Source organism: Girardinichthys multiradiatus, chromosome 22 (genome assembly GCF_021462225.1).
Source record: "Girardinichthys multiradiatus isolate DD_20200921_A chromosome 22, DD_fGirMul_XY1, whole genome shotgun sequence".
NCBI lineage: Eukaryota > Metazoa > Chordata > Actinopteri > Cyprinodontiformes > Goodeidae > Girardinichthys > Girardinichthys multiradiatus.
Window position 1 is genome coordinate 39,793,147 of NC_061814.1, and position 22,297 is coordinate 39,815,443.

At 41.3% G+C, this 22,297-nt stretch overlaps 1 protein-coding gene across 6 annotated transcripts in view; it reads left to right on the plus strand.

The window, feature by feature from the left end:
* LOC124859066 (kinase non-catalytic C-lobe domain-containing protein 1) overlaps nt 1–22,297 on the plus strand; it is a 91,393-nt gene that overhangs the window by 63,491 nt on the left and 5,605 nt on the right. For 4 of the 6 annotated variants that reach the window (XR_007036004.1, XM_047351555.1, XM_047351552.1 and 1 more), the window contains 10 exons: nt 2,287–2,471; nt 10,313–10,423; nt 10,499–10,646; nt 10,847–11,005; nt 12,299–12,505; nt 12,654–12,736; nt 13,783–13,936; nt 16,179–16,301; nt 19,108–19,167; nt 19,375–19,532. Coding sequence is in view for 4 of the 6 variants with exons in the window: in XM_047351555.1 (XP_047207511.1) it covers nt 2,287–2,471; nt 10,313–10,423; nt 10,499–10,646; nt 10,847–11,005; nt 12,299–12,505; nt 12,654–12,736; nt 13,783–13,936; nt 16,179–16,301; nt 19,108–19,167; nt 19,375–19,532 (1,388 nt within the window). In the remaining 2 variants the exon portion in view is untranslated. Of the gene's footprint in view, nt 1–2,286; nt 2,472–10,312; nt 10,424–10,498; nt 10,647–10,846; nt 11,006–12,298; nt 12,506–12,653; nt 12,737–13,782; nt 13,937–16,178; nt 16,302–19,107; nt 19,168–19,374; nt 19,533–22,297 lie in introns of those variants that run through there. The other 2 variants (XM_047351553.1, XR_007036005.1) reach the window with 2 other exon arrangements.

Consider the following 22,297-nt stretch of genomic DNA (forward strand, 5'->3'; position numbering starts at 1 on the left):
CAAAACATTAATCAAAGCAAAGGGTGGCTATTGGAAGAATCTAAAATTTAGAATTTTAAACTTCTGGTTTACTATATAATTCCATCTATGTTCATTCACAGTTTTGTTGCCTTTGGTGAGAATCTATAATGTAAATAGTCATGAAAATAAAGAGACCCATTAAGTGAGAAAGTGTTTATAAAACTTTTGACCGGTAGTTTATATGCTGCTTTAGGTACAAAAACATCACCTTTTTCATTCATTCATTTTCTACCGCTTATTCCATAGTGGGTCGCGGGGGAGCTGGTGCCTATCTCCAGCAGTCTATGGGCGAGAGGCAGGGTACACCCTGGACAGGTCGCCAGTCCATCACAGGGCAACACACATACAACCATGCACACACTCATTCATACACCTAAGGGCAATTTTGAGAGACCAATTAACCTAATAGGCATGTCTTTGGACTGTGGGAGGAAGCCAGAGTACCCGGTGAGAACCCATGCATGCAAGGGGAGAACATGCAAACTCCATGCAGAATCGAACCTAGGACCTTCTTCCTGCAAGGCAACAGTGCTACCAATTGCGCCACCGTGCAGCCCCATCCTGTGCAGTCCCATCCTGTGCAGCCCCATCACCTTTGCATTCATTTAAAACTGTAGCATATGCTGCTGTAGATTTTTGGGACATGTCAAAAGATTTTGTGGTATTAGCATCTCTACTTAGCAACAACTTTATTCCCCTCAGCATACTGAATGCTTGGTTTCAATGACAAGGCAGCCAACCTGTTTTCTGATTAATTCAGCTAATAACTATTGGACACCTTGGGGTTAGTCATGGACAACGTACAGGGCAGGGCAGAGCAAAAAAACAAAAACAGTGACATGGTGACATCACAGCAAGTTACTTATTCTCTTGTGATGCTGTAGCACAATATACATTTTGCACTTAAAAATGTATATTGCGAATGTTAAATGCACGTTAAAATATGCAATAGGATTACATTATTAATGATACATATACGTCATACCTGACAGGAGTTTGACACATTGCACATAATTCCTTTGTGTTTAGATGTGTTTTAGTTATGCCAACATTCAGTATCTTGAAAACGTTTCTATACTCCTTGAACTTATTTAGTGAAATTTTGTCCAATGACAACCATAAGTGTCGATGTATTTTTACTTCACAATTATGCACTATTCCATTGCAGCTCTGCCTGTATGTTTGGGTTTTTGTCTGCTGGGAAATAAACCTCTGTCATAGTCTGAAGTCTTTTGAAGCTTCTTCTTCTCAGATTGCCCTTTGTATAGCTCCATACATCTTAACATCAACTCTAGTCAGCTTCATTGCCCATGCTGAAGAAAACCATTCCCACAACATGATGCTAACACCACAATGTTCTATGGTGGTACCATGTGTTTAGGGTGAGGTGTGTTGTTAGTTTTCTGTTATAAATAGCGTTTTGCATGTTAGTTAGTACACCCTCTTCCACTTTCCGGAATGTGTCCTCCACCTGTCTTGTGGCAAACTGCAAAGAATGCTCCTTTTCATTTTCCTTTTAAAAATTGCCTTTTTCCTGATACTCTTTCCTAGAGGTCAGTTTTATGGAGTACACGACTAATAGTTGTCCAATCGACAGGTACTACCAACAGAGCTGCTGATCTCTGCAGGTCCTTCAGAGTTACCATTGGCCTCTTGGCTGCTTCTCTAAACAATGCTCATCTTGTCGGGTCTGTCAGTTAGGTGGATGTTCATGTCTTAGTGGGTTTGCAGTTGTGCCATACTCTTTCCATTTTCAGATGATGGATAGAACAGAGCTCTGTGAGATATTTTCAAAGCTTGAGATGTTGTTTTATAACATAGCCCTGCTTTAAACGTCTCCACAACCTTATCCCTGACCTGGCTGGTGTCTTCATGGCGCTATTTGTTCACCAATGTTCTCTAATAAACCTCTAAAGCATTCAGAGAACCGCTGGACTTATAGTGAGATTAAAACACACACATAAAGGCTTTATTTCCTAACTGGGTGATTTCCAGAGGTTACCGGTTGCACTGGAGTTTAAAAGTATCAAAGTATCAAATGTTTGCCACACTTTTCAGTTTTTTAAAAGTGGAAAACAATTAATCATTTTCCTTCCACTTCACAGTTATGCTTTGTGTTGTTTTGTCACATGAAACACCATTAAAATATTTTGTTCACTGGGTGTGAATATTTTTGCAAGACGCTGTACATGGCTAAAAACGAAACAGCGAGACAGCAGCTTATTATACTGAAATGTTTTATAAACATGTCTGTACTTACTGCAGGTTCTCTGTGTTGATCAGTGGGGTCTGGAGGTTTCTTTACTGCCCTCTCTGGCTGTGTGTGGATGTCATTCTTTGAACCTTCAGTCCACTGAAGACCCCACTGTTCTGAGCTTTGGTACCACTAAGGGGAAGAGGACTCTGCAGACTGGGTCTCCTCTGGGACTTATGGCTTTCCTTTATGCCAGGTACTGTTCATGCAAGGGTAAAAATATGAAATATGTAAACAGCCTTTGTTCACAGAAAGTACTTTATTAAGAAAACAACCAACATCCTCTACTTTTAACAGGTGTTTCTGTAAATATGAGGCGTCTTTTTGCTGTTTTCACTCAAATATTCAGCCTAATTAGTACCAACAAATCCGATTAGAGGAAAATAGGCTTAATATGTCTATTTGGAGCAACATGATCATGTGCACTGTTCATTTGCTGCAGGTCGGGGATCTGTGCCTCAAGTGGTGGAGTTTTGGTATCTTGGTATCTTTTACATGGGTGATGGTAGGATGGAGTGTGAGCTGGATAGATGGACTGGGGCACTGACAGCAGTTTTGGGAGTGTTCCTCTGGTCTTTTGTGGTGAAGAAAGACCTGAGTCAAAAAACATAATTTACTAGTCCACCTAGGTTATACCAGTCCATCTAGGTTATAATCCTTTTTCAATTACATGTGGGTCATGACCGAACAAATAAGATCCCAGATAAAAGAGGTTGTAGTAAACTTTCTCTGTTGGATGGCTGGGTTCTGTCGGACTTCTTCTGACTTCTGCTCTCATTAGACAAATCATGGAGTTGATTATAGTTAATGTTATGACCCAGTCAAGCCAAAGGGCAATGAACAACAACCAGAATGAAGTTTCCCGTTACTTTAACCCATTCGTTGTCGATCCGATAATGTTCAACCCGAATTTAAACACTACTTCAGGCGGATAAACCCGCATAAACCACTACAATGCTCACTGCAAACTTAAGATGCACTCGATTCACCCCAAATGATCTCATGCAATCCAAACTCAAGATCACACCAAACAAGATCGGGTCTCAGATATTTAAGATTAACAGTGACATGGGATATACAGGTCCTTCTCAAAAATTAGCATATTTTGATAAAGTTCATTATTTTCTATAATGTAATGATGAAAATTTAACATTCATATATTTTAGATTCATTGCACACTAACTGAAATATTTCAGGTCTTTTATTGGCTTAATACGGATGATTTTGGCATACAGCTCATGAAAACCCAAAATTCCTATCTCACAAAATTAGCATATTTCATCCGACCAATAAAAGAAAAGTGTTTTTAATACAAACAACGTCAACCTTCAAATAATCATGTACAGTTATGCACTCAATACTTGGTCGGGAATCCTTTGGCAGAAATGACTGCTTCAATGCGGCGTGGCATGGAGACAATCAGCCTGTGGCACTGCTGAGGTCTTATGGAGGCCCAGGATGCTTCGATAGCAGCCTTTAGCTCATCCAGAGTGTTGGGTCTAGAGTCTCTCAACGTTCTCTTCACAATATCCCACAGATTCTCTATGGGGTTCAGGTCAGGAGAGTTGGCAGGCCAATTGAGCACAGTGATACCATGGTCAGTAAACCATTTACCAGTGGTTTTGGCACTGTGAGCAGGTGCCAGGTCGTGCTGAAAAACGAAATCTTCATCTCCATAAAACTTTTCAGCAGATGGAAGCATGAAGTGCTCCAAAATCTCCTGATAGCTAGCTGCATTGACCCTGCCCTTGATAAAACACAGTGGACCAACACCAGCAGCTGACACGGCACCCCAGACCATCACTGACTGTGGGTACTTGACACTGGACTTCTGGCATTTTGGCATTTCCTTCTCCCCAGTCTTCCTCCAGACTCTGGCACCTTGATTTCCGAATGACATGCAGAATTTGCTTTCATCCGAAAAAAGTACTTTGGACCACTGAGCAACAGTCCAGTGCTGCTTCTCTGTAGCCCAGGTCTGGGGAATGCGGCATCTGTAGCCCATTTCCTGCACACGCCTGTGCACGGTGGCTCTGGATGTTTCTACTCCAGACTCAGTCCACTGCTTCCGCAGGCCCCCCAAGGTCTGGAATCGGCCCTTCTCCACAATCTTCCTCAGGGTCCGGTCACCTCTTCTCGTTGTGCAGCGTTTTCTGCCACACTTTTTCCTTCCCACAGACTTCCCACTGAGGTGCCTTGATACAGCACTCTGGGAACAGCCTATTCGTTCAGAAATTTCTTTCTGTGTCTTACCCTCTTGCTTGAGGGTGTCAATAGTGGCCTTCTGGACAGCAGTCAGGTCGGCAGTCTTACCCATGATTGGGGTTTTGATAGATGAACCAGGCTGGGAGTTTTAAAGGCCTCAGGAATCTTTTGCAGGTGTTTAGAGTTAACTCGTTGATTCAGATGATTAGGTTCATAGCTCGTTTAGAGACCCTTTTAATAATATGCTAATTTTGTGAGATAGGAATTTTGGGTTTTCATGAGCTGTATGCCAAAATCATCTGTATTAAGACAATAAAAGACCTGAAATATTTCAGTTAGTGTGCAATGAATCTAAAATATATGAATGTTAAATTTTCATCATGACATTATGGAAAATAATGAACTTTATCACAATATGCTAATTTTTTGAGAAGGACCTGTAAGTATTCAGGAAGTGACCCCAAAACAAACGGAGAACAAAACAAACAAAAAAATGGAAGGTTAGCCCGCCCTCACAAGCACTAAAAGGAGACAAACAATCCAAACTGGGCGGACTAACAAAAGAGAAAATCTATAAAAGGACAGCAGGAAGCAGTGATAAAACTGTAAAAACAAAAATACAAAAACTACTAAATGCTTATTAAATCACTTTAATCAAATCAATCTAAAAACACATTAGAACCACTGCATACCTGCATCGCATAAATCAGCACTCTGAAGTCAACCTTGATGTAGTAGATCTGGTGCAGCCCTGCAGTGTCGAACAACCACACGCCCAGGTAACGCTACCACCAGAACGTCATCAACAATGCGGCCCTATATAAAACACCATGTCAGCACAGACTTATTAAGAAGATCGATTTTAAAAAATGTTCCTCCAAATCTGCCACAGCCAGCAAACAGTGGAACGCGTGGGCCCAACACACACCTGGTCTCACACACAGGAAATTAACACTTGGCCACCACCCTTTCAGTTTCCCTTTTATGGAGGCTCTGGCTGTGGAAGGTGCGACACCTGGTGGTGCCACCTGTTACTGTTACGGTTTACTTGATATAGGACCCCAGAATGCAGACGAGCAGGCATCGTGATGGTAAGTAAAAAAAGGTTTAATTACAAAAACTCACACTCAGCAGGAGGCAGGAACAAAACAAATGGACAGGCAAGACAGGCATGGCATGATCAAAATGACAAGATTTGGTTAGAGAACAAGACATGAGCATGAGAAATGTTTCCGCGAAGAACAACTGAAAGGAAGTGTATATATGGAAAGTAAACCAGGTGGAGCTAGGAGACAGATTAGTTTGGGCAGGTGAACCGAATAAACTTAATTGACCGACAGAACAAAATGTGGCTGCGGCAAAAACAGAGACTCTTGAACACAAACTAACAGAAACTAGAAAAAACATAAAACAAAAGCATAACCAGATCCGAAAACCAAACTTGACAAAACATGAACAAGACGACAAAGCTAAAGCATGACCAGAAAAATAACAGAAGCATGATTCAAAATCTAAGAAGAATAATAACAAAAGAACGAGTCAAAACCTTAACTGTGAAAAACATAAGAAAAAACCAGAAACCAAAACCCAAACAACCCCAAATCATAACAGTTACATTAACAATATTTTATATAAAAATCAAAATTATTTTGAGATCATCACCTTTATCCTCCTCTGGTCTCCAGGCAATCACAACACTACAGTCTCTGTTTTGTTCCCAGTGCTATAGGAAAATCCCATTAACAAAATAGATAAATGGTGTCACAACATGGTGTCAGGTTGTGACATCAGGGTTTCGTACTCGTACTCGTCGTCCTCCGCTTTATCCGGGACCGGGTCGCAGGGGCAGCAGACTCAGCAGAGACGCCCAGACGTCCCTCTCCCCCGGGGGGAGCCCAAGGCGTTTCCAGGCCAGCCGAGAGACATAGTCCCTCCAGCATGTCCTGGGCCGTCCCCTGGGCCTCCTCCCGGTGGGACGTGCCTGGAACACCTTCCGAGAAAGGCCTCCAGGAGGCATCCGGTATAGATGCCCGAGCCACCTCAACTGGCTCCTCTCGATGTGGAGGAGTAGCAGCTCTACTCCGAGACCCTACCGGATGGCCGAGCTCCTCACCCTATCTCTAAGGGAGTGCCTAGCCACCCTACGGAGGAAGCTCATTTCAGCTGCTTGTATCCAGGATCTCGTTCTTTCGGTCATGACCCAAAGTTCATGGCCATAGGTGAGGGTAGGAACGTAGACCGACCGGTAAATTGAGAGCTTCGCTTTTCGGCTCATCTCTCTCTTCACCACAACGGACCGGCACAGTGCCCCCATTACTGTGGCATTTCCCGCTCCATTCTTCCCTCTCTCGTGAACAAGACCCCGAGATACTTAAACTCCTCCACTTGAGGCAGGAACTCCCGTCCAATCTGAAGAGGACAAGCCACCCTTTTCCGGTCGAGAACCATAGCCTCGGACTTGGAGGAGCTGATTTTCATCCCTGCCGCTTCACACTCGGCTGCGAACCGCCACAGCGCGTGCTGTAGGTCTTGGCTAGAGGGGGCCAGCAGGACCAGGTCATCTGCAAAAAGAAGAGACGAAATCCTCTGGTCCCCAAACCAGACCCCCTCCTGCCCTTGGCTGCGCCTAGAAATCCTGTCCATAAAAGTTATGAACAGGACCGGTGACAAAGAGCAGCCCTGCCGGAGTCCAACATACACCGGGAACAGGTCCGACCTAGTGCCGGCAATGCGAACCAAACTCCTGCTCCGCTTGTACAGAGACTGTATGGCCCCTAGTAAAGGGCACCCGATTCCATACTCCTGGAGCACCCCCCACAGGGCATTACGAGGGACACAGTCGAATGCTTTCTCCAGGTCCACAAAACACATGTGGACCGGTTGGGCAAACTCCCATGAACCCTCGAGTACCCTGTAGAGGGTATAGAGCTGGTCCAGTGTTCCACGGCTGGGACGAAAACCACACTGCTCCTCCTGAAGCCGGTGTTCGATAATGTCTCCAGTCGAGGTCAGCAGCTCCCCGCCCCCACTGTAAACAGTGTTGGCGAAGCACTGCTTCCCCTTCCTGAGGCGCCGGACGGTTTGGCAGAATTGCTTCGGGGCCAACCGGTAGTCCTTCTCCATGGCCTCACCGAACTCCTCCCAGGTCCTCTGTCACCGCCCGGGCGGTGGCACGCTTGGCCCCACGGTACCCATCAGCCGCCTCAGGAGTCCCACAAGCCAACCACAGCCGATAGGACTCCTTCTTCAGCTTGACATCGTCCCTTACTGCCGGTGTCCACCACCGGGTTCGGGGATTGCCACCGCGACAGGCACCTCAGACCTTACGGCCGTGGCTACGGGCGGCAGCATTGACAATAGATGCGGAGAACATGGTCCACTCGGACTCTATGCCTCCAGCATCCCTCGGAATCTGGTCAAAGCTCTCCCGGAGGTGAGAGTTGAATACATCCCTGGCCAAGGGGTCCGCCAGACATTCCCAGCACACCCTCACTATGCGCTTGGGCCTGCACAAGCTCAGGCTCCTTCCCCCCCAGCGAGGTGACATTCCACATCCCTAGAGCCAGCCTAAGCATCCGGGGATTGGGCCGCCGAGGTCTCCACCTTCGTCTGCTGCCCGATCCTCTTTGCACCGGTCCCTCACGGTTCCCCCTGTAGGTGGTGGGCCCACTAGGGGATGGTCTCGCGTCTCTCGTTCGGGCTTGGCCCGGCCGGGTCCCGCTAGGAGCAACCCAGCCACCAGGCACTCTCCAACAAGTCCCGACCCCAGGCCTGGCTCCAGGGTGGGACACCGGCTCCGCAGTACCGGGCAACGTCACTTGCCTCGATTTTGTAGTCGTCATGATGGGTTCTTGAGGGTTTCCTTTTCTTTATTTGTAAGGGTATCAATGAGTGCTGCTTGCACGTTTATGGCAATAAAAGCAAGTCCAGAATAACACCTTTTAGATTAAACTGTTGATTCAAGTAAGCAGAGACGATCTTGATTAACGATTGGAGTCATAGCTCACATGAGATCTTTAGCAGTGCTGTGATATTGTGGGACACAATGACATCATTGCACTCACTGAAAAGAACTATTAAAGAAAACAATGTTTGCCTTTTTACAAGTTAAATGAAATGTCTGCTAAGTGTCAATATCTTTTTAAAAGGGCAAAGTTATTTGTAAATGTTCTCTGACAAGGAAAACTGACAGTTGAGGAAAAATGTACTTGACTAGCAGTTTTACTCTACTATTGATACACTGTCTGCAATTTGTCCATGAAAAGGTATGATTTATTTCCTACTTTGCATACAGTCCTGCCAGATGTCATGCAAGACATAGTTGCCCGTACTTGACTCCATTGACGTCCCCAACCTTACTGTTTAGGCTTCTATATTGTGGATGAAACCAATGACTGCCACAGCCCATTCCTCCATGTTTGTTTTAAAGGTTATACTGTCCTATTTCTGGGGTGGGTAATTATACTCAGCGTGTCTGAATTTACCTAGTAAAATTTAGATTTAAAAATCCACTAAATTAGGAGAGGAGTTTAATTACCTTGGTATCTTGAGGCCTCATCTACAGTAATGAAGGGGCTGCTTCAGTCTGTTATTATGAAGAATGACATGAACTCAAAGCTGGCAATGGTCATGAGACATGGACCTTGGCCAATGCAATCAGATTTAATGTACAAGCAATTGAAATAGGCTTCTTCTGTTGATTGGCTGGGCTCACCCTTGGAGCTAAATTGAGAACCACAGTCATCATCAGGAGGGAGCTCAGAGTAGCCATCCTTCTCCTTCCATCTCCCTTTAAAAGGTTTTCTGGGTACATCCCACTAGGAGGAAGCTACATATCCCTTCTGGTTTTGGAAAACCTTGGGATGCATCAGAATGAGCTGGAAAGTGTCACTGGGAAGGAGGATATCAGGACCTGTTACCCTCTTCACCCTGTCTTGGAAATAAATGGTTAAAAGCCTGCACTTGTATAGCGCTTTATCAAGTCCCCAGAGACCCTAAAAAAAACACTACAATCAGTCATCCACCCATTCATACACTGACAGTGCCCAGGGGCAGACTGACGGAAGTGAGACTGCCATACAATCGACATCACCATCAGTAGGCAAGGCAGGTGAAGTGTTCTGCACAAGGACACAAAGACAGACAGAGCAGGGCTTTGAACTGGCAACCGACTGGTTACAGAACGAACCCCTACCACCGTCGCCACCATCAGAAGTAAGTCGATAAGTCAGTAAGTAAGAAAGGAAGTAAAGAGAGATGGATGGAAGGCAGACAGGCATGCAGGAATGGGGGTATTTTGAGGACTCTTAGATGTTCTGCAATTCTACAGAATAGTATCATACTTGATCAGATAGCACATTGTACCAAATACCAAGTCTACTCCATATTTCTTTTCTTTAAGCTGTGTGTGACATTCCTCCTAATAGCAAAGCAAATAACAGAAGTGTTCAAATTTTTCTTTCCATCTGCATGGAGAATTTGATTTGAAGTTATGGCTTCGACAGGAAGGACATGAAAGCTGCTAGTACAAAATGAAAGGTTCCTGCTAATATGAAAGGCAGAGTTTTAAGCTTCACTCTAGACACCCAAAGGCATGCTCTTAAGTACAGAAAATCTATTTTTTCTCTCTCTCTTTTTGCATGTAAATGGAGGCAAGGAAAGAAAAAGAGAGAGAAATTACATTTTGCAAAAGAGCTCTTTGGTGGAGGTCACATCGACTGTCACTCAAACTTTGGCCACCAACAGTGCAAAGAACCCATAAAAACAACATGATTTAGTATAATCATATTTTCCACCAACAGTCAAACGTCTTCTTTCTGAACTTGTTTACAGAAATGCTGCTGCAGAGGGCTACATTCAACAGTTTCTGTACACGTACCGTTTCTTCTGCACTCCTGAGCAATTACTGCAGTTTATCATGGATAAGTTCATCAGTGCTGCAAGGTATCATACATTCGGTAGCTCACTTCTACACAGAAAACAAAATTTTATATAGTTTTGTTATGTTGTTTTTGCCAGGGAGGGCCCACCGATGTCAGGGGACAGTCAAAGGATCTTCCGTCGCAGTCTGGACCTTCTGCAGATCTGGATGACGGACTGCAAATCAGTGGACTTTACACCAAAGTCAAGTCTTGTGGATACGTTAGAAACATTTCTAAATACAGAGGTAGACACATATACATTAACGCCTTTCTGTAGTTTAAAAAAATTACATTTTTCTGAGGGCTGACGTCCTACATATTTTAAGCAAAAAAGTTGGCACCATTCATATAAGAACCACCACTGGATGATGTTCAGTTACATGATTGCTCACCGGCTTTAAATAATTTTAAAATTCCTTAGGTTTTACACTTTAACTTTCCACAGGTGATTCCTGTTGACAACCAAGGTGAGGCCCTTCTTGCTATTCTCTACAGCCACCCAAACACCACAACATTAAGTCAAGTGACAGGAAATCTAACCAGCCTGGATGAGGAAGATGACTCTGTGTGTTTGCATTCATCTAATGAGGATCTTAGCAAGAAGGTCTGTATTTGGCTTCTTGGTTATTTGTACTTTACGTTATTCTAACTTATGTCACAACACAGATCAATTACTGATTTTTATAAAAATCCAAATTCTTCAAATGGCAAATTATTTACTGCAAGGTGTTGTGGAGTCATGGAAAACCAACAGATCAAGTTGTCCAGATATGCATTGCCTGCACAGAAACAGCAGAATTGCTGTTTCTGTGAAATTCATGAACTGAAAGGTTGTGTGTTCAAAATAATAGCAATTTAGAGTTCAATCAGGGGCTCATTCATTCTGTGAAAAACCAGATGTCAAAGTGGTGGCCCTTTTTTTAAAGGTCCATGCTGGTTATAGCGCATTTCTCAGAAAATCTGAATAAAAGGGCTCATTCCAGACATTTTTCAGAAGAACAGCACACTAAAAAGCTGATTGGAGAGAGGAAAACTTATAAAGTTCAGAAAAAAATCATTGCTCAGCTAAAATGTTCTCAAATGCATTAAATTAGGGACCAAAATCGCAAAGATATGAAAGGAAAAGGTTTGAATGATTAAAGAATTTCCAAAATGGTAAAGACTCACCCATAATCATGCTGTAGGATGATCAAAAAAGTTCTACAGTTACTCTACAGTTAATTTTAACTGTCATTTTATGTACACTTCTATGTTTTGTGTATATTGTTTTGTATTTAGTGATATTCTTATCTGGTAAAAGCCCATATAGATAACGTTTCTGGTTGTCAACTCCATGCAAGACGGATGTGAAGCAGTTCTCAGAAACGGTGATGATGCAACTAAACATTAAGTCAGTGATTCACAGTAAAGTTAAATATTGAAGCATATTTTGTTTATACAATAACAATTTGAGTTTATAAAGAAAAATCCAGGCGGTTTAATTTTTGAACACTCTAACATCCTGTTTTCATCACTTTCTGGTGAGTGAAAAAAATCAGATCATTGTTTTCCATTGTTTTTTATGTGGAATAGAATTTGCAGTGTTCCCACTGCATTTACCTTTATGCAATTTAAACTACTATAATTAGTTTAAGCTTTACTTACATTTGTAAATAAATTTATATTTTGAACACAATTGTATTTTACTGACTCTCTTTAGGCCCATAAATCAGTACATTTTCTAGCTAAATCCTTATCTGAAGTAGAGAGAATATGTTGAGAAATTTTGAAAATATTTTTACAGCTTTGGGAACAATCTATTAGGTTGGTAACATTCTACCAACATGTAATTTCATAGAATCTGGTGTTAAAATGATCATGTTTTGCCACAATTTCAACTGTAATGTGAACTTTTTAGTGGAAGATTTCACGAGTGGTGGAGCCTCCTCCTTCCATGTCTAAAGAGAAGGTCTTCTCGATTGCTGCAGCCCTGCCTGCACCTTGCTATGGCTCCCTGATGTACGACTTCTCCAACACTTGTATGCAAAGTGAGGAGCGACTCCCATTTAGCCAAAAGGAACACAGTGCACTGCACATAGCCCAGCAGCTGACACTTCTGGAGCAGGTTTGCTAATCCTTGATGCACTGTCTACACAAGTTGGTGTTGTTATTTATTTCAACCGCTAGATGGAGATGTTTCTGCAACAATACTCAAAGGCACTGGTTAATCTCAACCATATTAAGTTTTGAGTTGTAATTCTCCTGCATTGCAGGAGGTATTCCACGGATGTCATCCAGTTCATTTCCTCAAGTCCAGAACACAAGGAGTCAAAGACAAACTTTGCAGCCCGAACAAGTGAGTGTTAAAAATAAAAGGCTGCATTTTTATAAACCCTTTTTTTTCCTATTTTGACACGTGCCTTGATAGGCAACAGTTCTCTATAGGATTACCTCTAGCAAGCTCTGAAAAATGACTGGTTAAACGTGTTTCTCTCAGCCATTCGAGATATTTTGTGATTCACTCCATTTTCAAACATCATTAAACATTTAAGCAGCAACATGTGTTCATGTCAGTACTATTCTCCTCTTCTCTCTGTTAGAGCTGACTTTCCAGTCAGTGTTTGGTCTATTCGAAGCAGGGCACAGGGTGCATCATATTTATTAAACAGATGTATGATCACATAAAATATGGATTTGTTTTATTTTTTTTACTTTTAAAGCTGAAATCAAACTATTTATAAATATAGATAAAAAACCATTAAGTGTAAGTATGGCTTAATATTTAATAGTGTGGCCACAGGGTTACTGGTTACTTTCATAGGTACATCTGTTCAATTGCTTAACACAAAAGGCAACTCTGCCAGTCACATTGCAGTAACTCAAAGTATTTAGGCATACAGATGTGAAGAAGAGTATTACAGAAACTGTTGATCTACTGGGATGTGAGCAGCAGTCGCTTGAATAAAAATGCTGTGTTGATGTCCAAGGAGCTTGGGTAGAATGATTTGAGATGACAGAATCTCAGAAGCTGCTCAAATAATCCATTCTTTCAACTATGTGGTATGTGGAGTACTAGCTCTAAACTCAGTTCAGCCAGGTTAAAATCGACTGATAAATGTTTATAGTTCGCCACCTAAATATTAAGTTCACTGCTCCAACTTCAAATAATTGTCATTCGTTTCTCCTACTTAGTCTTAAATAGGGTTTAAAACTATGCACATTCACTGAACCAGCCAAGCACTGAATGATTTTGAGTTTTTGAATTTTAAAAAGCTAATGTGTAACTGTGTATGCATAAAAAGATCTATTTAGACATTAAAATTGTTAACGACATTGTATTTATTTTTATATACCACTGTCACAGGTAGTTTCTGACGTTTTTCCATTGGTTTTCCCACGTAGGAACGTGTCACAGCTTTTTCCGCCATCAGAGGGCAGCAGTGGACTTGGACATGAGGGAACCCCGTCAGACAGTTTCCTTCAGCAGTTGCTCACATACGCTGAGAGTGTCACTAACTGGATCTCTGCAGAGATAGTTATCTGTGACTCTGCAAAGGTGAGAGGAGCTGTAACTGATGAAAGTAACAGGTACAAGTGAGATAGACATTTGTGGTAGTTTCAGTGTCTTTTCTGGTGTCAGGAGCATTGAAGCAGCATCAAAATAGAAGTCTCCCTTGAACAGTTCTGACAAAGTCACTCATACTGTTCAGCATCTTCTGACAAGAAACCTAAACTATACATTACACTTAAACGTCCTCCTAAATTACTCTTGACAGTTCAGCTAGTTTCAGTGCCTACTGTTTATGTCTGGAGTGTTTTAAGGTCGATTTCTGTTGATATGAAACTTTAAGAACTTTAAATGATTTAACAGTAACTTAAGCTCCCATTTAACATAAGATTAAATTACCGCAATTTCAACAACATTTAGAAGAATGTTCTGTTTTTGTATTTCTTCTTGTATAGTGACTTGCAAAAAGAAGCAAACCTCTTGATCTTTTTCACATTTTGAAACATTACAATAACAAATATTAGTGTATTTTATTGAGGGTTTATGTAGTAGATCAACACAAAGTTGTGCATCATCTCCATATTGGAAAATGGTGGTGGCCACATCATGCTTTGGGGATCATTTTGTTTCAGTAGGGACAAGGAAGCTGGTAAGAGTTAATGGGAAGATGGAAAAACCTAAAAACAAGGCAATCCTGGAAAATGGACTGGACTTATATGGTGCTTTTCCATTCATACCAACCACTCAAATCACTTTACACTAGAGCCACAGCCACCTAATTGCTCTCACTAACTTAAGCATCATTATGCAGATCAGTAGGCAACTTGAGATTAAGCAGGAATTGAACCCACAACTTTTGGTCTACATGACAACGACTCTTACCACAGCCATCAAGTGGCCATGTTCATGTATTAGAATGGTCTAATCAAAGTCCAGACCTTATTCCAATTGAGTCTGTGGGAAAACGTGAACAAAGATGTTCACACACTCTGTCCATCCAGTCTGACCGAGCTTTTGCACAAAACAAAAACTTTAGTCTTCAGATGTGCAAAGCCCATAGAGGCACACAATTAAACTCAACCCAGCTATTTATAACACCGATTCACAGCAAATGCTGTCCCACTCCACTTTGCATAAAAGATAAACCAATTTATAAACATAAACATATTAGTTCATTAAATCCAGTCGACCAGGGTGATGGTGGCTCAGGTGGTAGGGGTACATCATGTGTCTGATTTGTTGTGTCCTTGGGAAAGACACTTCACCCACCTAGCCTGCTGATGGTGGTCAGAGGGCCCGGTGGTGCTGATTGTATGGCAGCCTTACTTCTGTCAGTCTGCCCGTTGGCAGCTGTGGCTACAGTTTAGCTTACCACTGTCATTGTGTGAATGGGTGAATGACTGATTGTAGTGTAAAGCGCTTTTGAGTCCTCGGACTTGAAAAAGCGCTAAACAAGTGCAGGCCATTTACCAATTACATATATTCAACCCTAGTTATAAAACAAAGCAAAGCAAAAAAATTCTACTAGGGAAACCTAGGTGATTGCATGATTTTTCACTGACTGGCAGCAACCCCTCCTCCTGAAGGAGCATGTTGCAACAGTGGACAGTCGATTACAGCTATTAACTTTGCGGAAATCCCTCATACTATACCATAATACTCCAGCAGAGCTTGGGTCATTGTGACTGGCCATCTGCCACAACTGACTGTGAGGTTGAGTAGATAGAGCAGGCATCCAAAAAACACGGAAATAAAGATGTAGGAGTACTTTCACAAAACTTAAACATAGAACGCTAAACATAGAAGCTCAAAGTCAGCCGTAAAATCTGTGCCATGAAAAACAGAGCACATAACAGAGTTAGTTAGCAATAGCTCCTTCGTTTGCTTTGTCTAGGAGACGAGACAGGGTTAAACACAGAAAGAAAGAGTCAAGTGTCTTATCTATAGAAAGAAAATTAGAAGTAATTGGCAGCAATAATTAAGCTGATGGCCCCTTTCAGACACTCGGGGCCAGGTGCAACTTCCATGAAGAGGAAAAAATAGAAAGTATAAAGTTGTTGGATTAAGTGGTTGCATTCACTGCAGATAATGCATAACTGCCTGAGAGTAATTGAGAGTAGTAGATGTGCTACACACTTATGCACAAATATGCACTTCTTTGTGGTTCTTCTTTCAGATAAAATTCCCATAAAATACAATGACGGTTGTAGTTTAATATGACAAAATTTGGTAGTATGGGATTTATTTTCCTCAATTCTTTTCCTTCATTGCACATCCTCCTGTCTTGCAGACTCAAATTGCCTTGCTGACCAGGTATTTGTGGATAGGAAAGTACTGCTATGAAATGAGGAACTTTGCCACAGCCATGCAGGTTCTCAGAGGCCTGGAGAACGTGATTGTCAGGCAATTACCAGTAAGGCTTCAATCTTATAAACTTCTAACTTCGTATAATAAATCTGGTACCTTCGAGCTAAACGTTTTATTTTTCTGCTGTGATTGAGTTTGGATGGTATTTAATTAGTTTCACAAATGAGAAATTATCATTCCAGTAAGATGCAGACAGAGTGAGCTCAGTGAGGGGAAATGTAGGCATGAAAAGTAATTAAAAGAGCTGAGATAATCAAGCAAATTTCCATATTTTCTCTTAAAGATATTATGTTCCCTGACTTCAACTGGTATTATAACGTTATTAACACAAATATTTAAAACTAAAGTGTACAGGTCCTTCTCAAAATATTAGCATATTGTGAAAAAGTTCATTATTTTCCATAATGTCATGATGAAAATTTAACATTCATATATTTTAGATTCATTGCACACTAACTGAAATATTTCAGGTCTTTTATTGTCTTAATACGGATGATTTTGGCATACAGCTCATGAAAACCCAAAATTCCTATCTCACAAAATTAGCATATCATTAAAAGGGTCTCTAAACGAGCTATGAACCTAATCATCTGAATCAACGAGTTAACTCTAAACACCTGCAAAAGATTCCTGAGGCCTTTAAAACTCCCAGCCTGGTTCATCACTCAAAACCCCAATCATGGGTAAGACTGCCGACCTGACTGCTGTCCAGAAGGCCACTATTGACACCCTCAAGCAAGAGGGTAAGACACAGAAAGAAATTTCTGAACAAATAGGCTGTTCCCAGAGTGCTGTATCAAGGCACCTCAGTGGGAAGTCTGTGGGAAGGAAAAAGTGTGGCAGAAAACGCTGCACAATGAGAAGAGGTGACCGGACCCTGAGGAAGATTGTGGAGAAGGGCCGATTCCAGACCTTGGGGGACCAGCGGAAGCAGTGGACTGAGTTTGGAGTAGAAACATCCAGAGCCACAGTGCACAGGCGTGTGCAGGAAATGGGCTACAGGTGCTGCATTCCCCAGGTCAAGCCACTTTTGAACCAGAAACAGCGGCAGAAGCGCCAGACCTGGGCTACAGAGAAGCAGCACTGGACTGTTGCTCAGTGGTCCAAAGTGCTTTTTTCGGATGAAAGCAAATTCTGCATGTCATTCGGAAATCAAGGTGCCAGAGTCTGGAGGAAGACTGGGGAGAAGGAAATGCCAAAATGCCAGAAGTCCAGTGTCAAGAACCCACAGTCAGTGATGGTCTGGGGTACCGTGTCAGCTGCTGGTGTTGGTCCACTGTGTTTTATCAAGGGCAGGGTCAATGCAGCTAGCTATCAGGAGATTTTGGTGCACTTCATGCTTCCATCTGCTGAAAAGCTTTATGGAGATGAAGATTTCATTTTTCAGCACGACCTGGCACCTGCTCACAGTGCCAAAACCACTGGTAAATGGTTTACTGACCATGGTATCACTGTGCTCAATTGGCCTGCCAACTCTCCTGACCTGAACCCCATAGAGAATCTGTGGGATATTGTGAAGAGAACGTTGAGAGACTCAAGACCCAACACTCTGGATGAGCTAAAGGCCGCTATCGAAGCATCCTGGGCCTCCATAAGACCTCAGCAGTGCCACAGGCTGATTGCCTCCATGCCACGCCGCATTGAAGCAGTCATTTCTGCCAAAGGATTCCCGACCAAGTATTGAGTGCATAACTGTACATGATTATTTGAAGGTTGACGTTTTTTGTATTAAAAACACTTTTCTTTTATTGGTCGGATGAAATATGCTAATTTTGTGAGATAGGAATTTTGGGTTTTCATGAGCTGTATGCCAAAATCATCCGTATTAAGACAATAAAAGACCTGAAATATTTCAGTTAGTGTGCAATAAATCTAAAATATATGAATGTTACATTTTCATCATGACATTATGGAAAATAATGAACTTTATCACAATATGCTAATATTTTGAGAAGGACCTGTATAACACATCAAACTGTATATTACACACACACACACACACACACACACACACACACATCCTTGTTTTACCATCTTTATGAGGACTTTTCGGTTACTTCCATTGACTTCCATTAATTTTCCTTGATTTTTAGTGCCTAACCCTAACCCTAACAATAACCCTAACCCTAACCAGTTAATACCTAACCCTAACAATAACTCAATTCATACCCTAGTCCTAAATCTAACCCCTGTCCCAAGAACGGAATTTGAAAAAGTGAGGACCAGGAAAATGTCCTCACTTTGCGATAAAAATACGAAAAATGGTTCTCACTCAGCAGCAAGTACAAGAACACACACACACACACAAATATAATATCTAAACATTTTTATATTTTAGATTCTTTAAAATAGAAACCATTGTATGTGTTAACACACAAAGCTGTTCATTGCTTGCCAACTCTATGGGGCTACAGTTTTACGTAAATCAGTCATGAGTAATGAGTTTCGCTCATTTACTTTCCACACCATAGGTGTTTATGTTCTTCTCGAGAAGCAATATTTCCAAACAGACAAATTTTCAGTTTTGTAAGTGAGGGGGAAGTACTGTAACCTTCCTTCAAGCCAGCTTACCATCAGTGTGCAGCAACAGGAGGAGCACTTTGTTACTTTGTGCTTCTCTTAGGGACAGAAAACTTAGGTGAATCCAGCACTTTCTTTTACATCTCAATGAAAGGACTTTCTACCAGGAATGGCATCATGGTATATTTTTATGGGTTTGAAACTAACATTTTAAAACTTTATTATACCTTGATAACAGAAACCAGCATATACCTTTTCTTTTTAACATTTCCTAAATAGTAAAATTTTATAAAAGTAATGCTAAAAGAGTAATTTCCTCTTCTTGCCGACAGGCTTGGAAACATCTGACTTCCAAAGTGTACGAGATCCTGGAGGAGCTACGAGCTGTGGAGGTATGTGTGAGGCTGAGAAAGCTGAAGGTTTGAATGGCTACAGGGCAAGTAATACACTGGAACAAAACCCTTTAAGCAGGAGAGTCAGAGAGTTTACAGCTCACTCTTCTTCTGGAAGTTACCTATAAAATAACCCAATTTTTAAAACATCCAACACTTTGCTATTTGTCAATCCTGGCATCAAATCTTTGCTACCTAAAACTTCAGGTCTTTCTGAAGAGTGATGACCTGTGTCTGATGGGGGCAGAGCACAAAAGGACGAGGCCCACACTGCCATCCATTCACATCCTGGCTATGCATGTACAACAGCTGGAGATTGGTGCATTCACACTCACCACTGGGGCTTACAAGTGGACCAAACTCAGGTATGCTGTTGTTGTAAAATGGGAGTTTTTACTCTCTCTCCTCCCTGTGCACCACTGGGTCCATTTCTCTCGAGTTCCGAGACCCAACCAGTAAAACAAGCAAAGAAATTACCTTGTGGAATAATGAGAAATGGTTAAGTATAAAATCAAGATTTAATGCCAAAATGATCAGTGTACAGAGTATACAATTAAACAGATACAGAGTGACATTCACCTTCGGTACCGGGCCCCCCTCAGCCCATCTTAGGGATGAACCGAGAGGAGCAAAGAATGGAGCGTGAGTCCTGCTTTTATCTATGCCTGTTCTTAACCCTCCTAAAGGGTGTCATCCTCTTGTATCAGTTTATCTTTGACTATGTGTTGCGTCTTATGTGAAATAAACAGTTATGTTGTGTAAGCTGTAGCAGTGAGCGGTGTGGCAGATAAGCAACAAGGGCAGATTTATTTAATTAGGGCAGCAAAGAGATGATTGGAAAAGGCCACAGAATCATATATCCATAACAATCCCCCTGTTGAGGTGGGAAAAACCCACATCACATCAATGTCGATGCAGAAAAATGCCATTTTAACCAAAGTCCAAAGGTTTTTCAGTTCTGCCCAGGCAGGATGGGGCTGGTATCTTTTTAGAAGTTACAAAAAAATAGGAAATAAAGGAAAAAAAACACAAGACTGGGTAACTCAAAGTCAAACTGTGTTGCACAACAAATGACCAGGGTTCCTTGCATTCACTGAGTCCTTCATGAACTCCTTTCTCTACCTAAGTATTCTAGAGTTGAACATGAGAAATTGGTCATCAGCAGGACAACTATCTCAATCACAGCACCTCATCTACAACTAGATGACTGAAAGTTTCCCATTATCCTAAACAATTCTCCCAAGGTCAGAATATAATTCAGAAAAATCTAAAAGCTCCATCTCAAACTGTACAGGCCACATTTTGCATGTGAAATGTCAGAGCCAAGGATGGTTTTCAGCCACAGTATCAAAGCACCTTGCAGTCATTGACCCCTTTTAGATCCCAGTGTCATGATAGCCATGAAAACATGTTAGTGTTAGAAAACATGCCGGTTTTTTCACTTTGTCATTCTGATCCTAAAAGTGGATCCAGCAAGATCACTGGGCTGTGCTTTTAAAACATGCAACCAGGATCATGGACCAAAAGGGCATGGGCAATAACTTAGCATCAAATGTGTACCGGGCCTTTTTCTTCCTTTGACAAACATCTGTTGTATCTCTGTGTCACAGTGGATGAAATATAGTGTTTTGTGCATCATCATCAGTATGATATCTGCATCACACTCTGCCCAACAGCATATTTCTCAGCTTGGATGTAAAGTGGCTGAATATTGCTACATGAAATCCTCCAACAATGTGAGAGACCAATAGTCAGACAGAAAACAATCACTGAGAGTTACTTTAGCAGAATGTGGCTCTACAGTTTTGAATCACTGGAGTTAGTTTTTACACCACTTTATGTGTTTCAGTTTGTCATCCTTTGTAAACAAAACTGCACACTTGTGTTTTCTGGCTTTTGGTAGTAGTGATTGGGAAAGTTGCGACTGCATGCTTATGTTTACCTTTAACATTTTATTTTGACTACTGGTACAGTAACACCTTTTCTGTTACATGATTTTTTAATTTCCACCTTTAAATATATGAAAATACAACACAAGAGGCTGTGCTGATCACAAAATATAATTCAAAAGAATTAAGAAAAAAGTTATTACATATTAGAGAGAACTGTAAATTTAAGTGAATAAAATGTCTAAAGTTATTGACACAAGAGACAAATAATTTCTTATTTCGAGTGCTTCTGCTAATCACCAGGTGACAACATTTAGCATTAAAAGTCTCCCCAGATTAATCATTTTTCAAACATGGGAAACGTTCAGCGGCTTTCTTGTCTGTTTCCAAACTCCAGCTCCACGTTCACGAAAACAAAGAAAATCTCTGTTTGGCTAATAATTGCACCAATTTATTGAGCATTTTGTTAATAAAACACATTTTCAAGTTCAGTCATTTTCCCAGGCACACTGGGACACATATAACTTCAACTTCATTAAAAAAGGACTGTATAAATGTTATATATGTTATACAATATAAGTTAAATTGCTGAATACAAGATGTACGTTGGTTAATGATACACTACAGAGAAGCTCTTCACCCTCAGAAAAATTTGAAGCCCTTTAATTTATATCTTCTACGCAATTTCCCAAAGAGATTTTGAAGTCATCTAGGACTAATGTGTAGTAGAGCTTTAGCTGTTATTAATAAAAATGCACTGCTACATCTTAATAAATCAGATTAGATAATTAAATCGTTGAAAAGTTTATTTACTTCAGTAATAAAATTCAAGATTAAAAACATACTGTAAATGCATTGCACACAGAGGAAAATGTTTTGAGCATTTATTTATGATAATTATTAGGCTTATAGTTGGAAAATTCTGAATTCATTTTCTAAGAAATTTAGGGATAACTCCCAACCAGTCAGTTTTCCAGTGAACGGTCATTGACACCCTCCACAAAGAGTGTAATCCTCAAATGTCAATGCTTTTATAGAGGCTAGCAGTTGACAGAGAGCTGTATTCAATCATATTATTGAAAAGTTGAGTGGAAGGAGAAATGTGGTAGGAATATTAACAGGGATAATTCAGACAAAAGTAAATGTTGTATTTAATTTTGAAAATAAAGTCCCACAATCTCAAGGAAGAGTGGAGAGACAAAATCCAGGTTGATTGAGGTCTGTTGTGAGGATTTCAGATT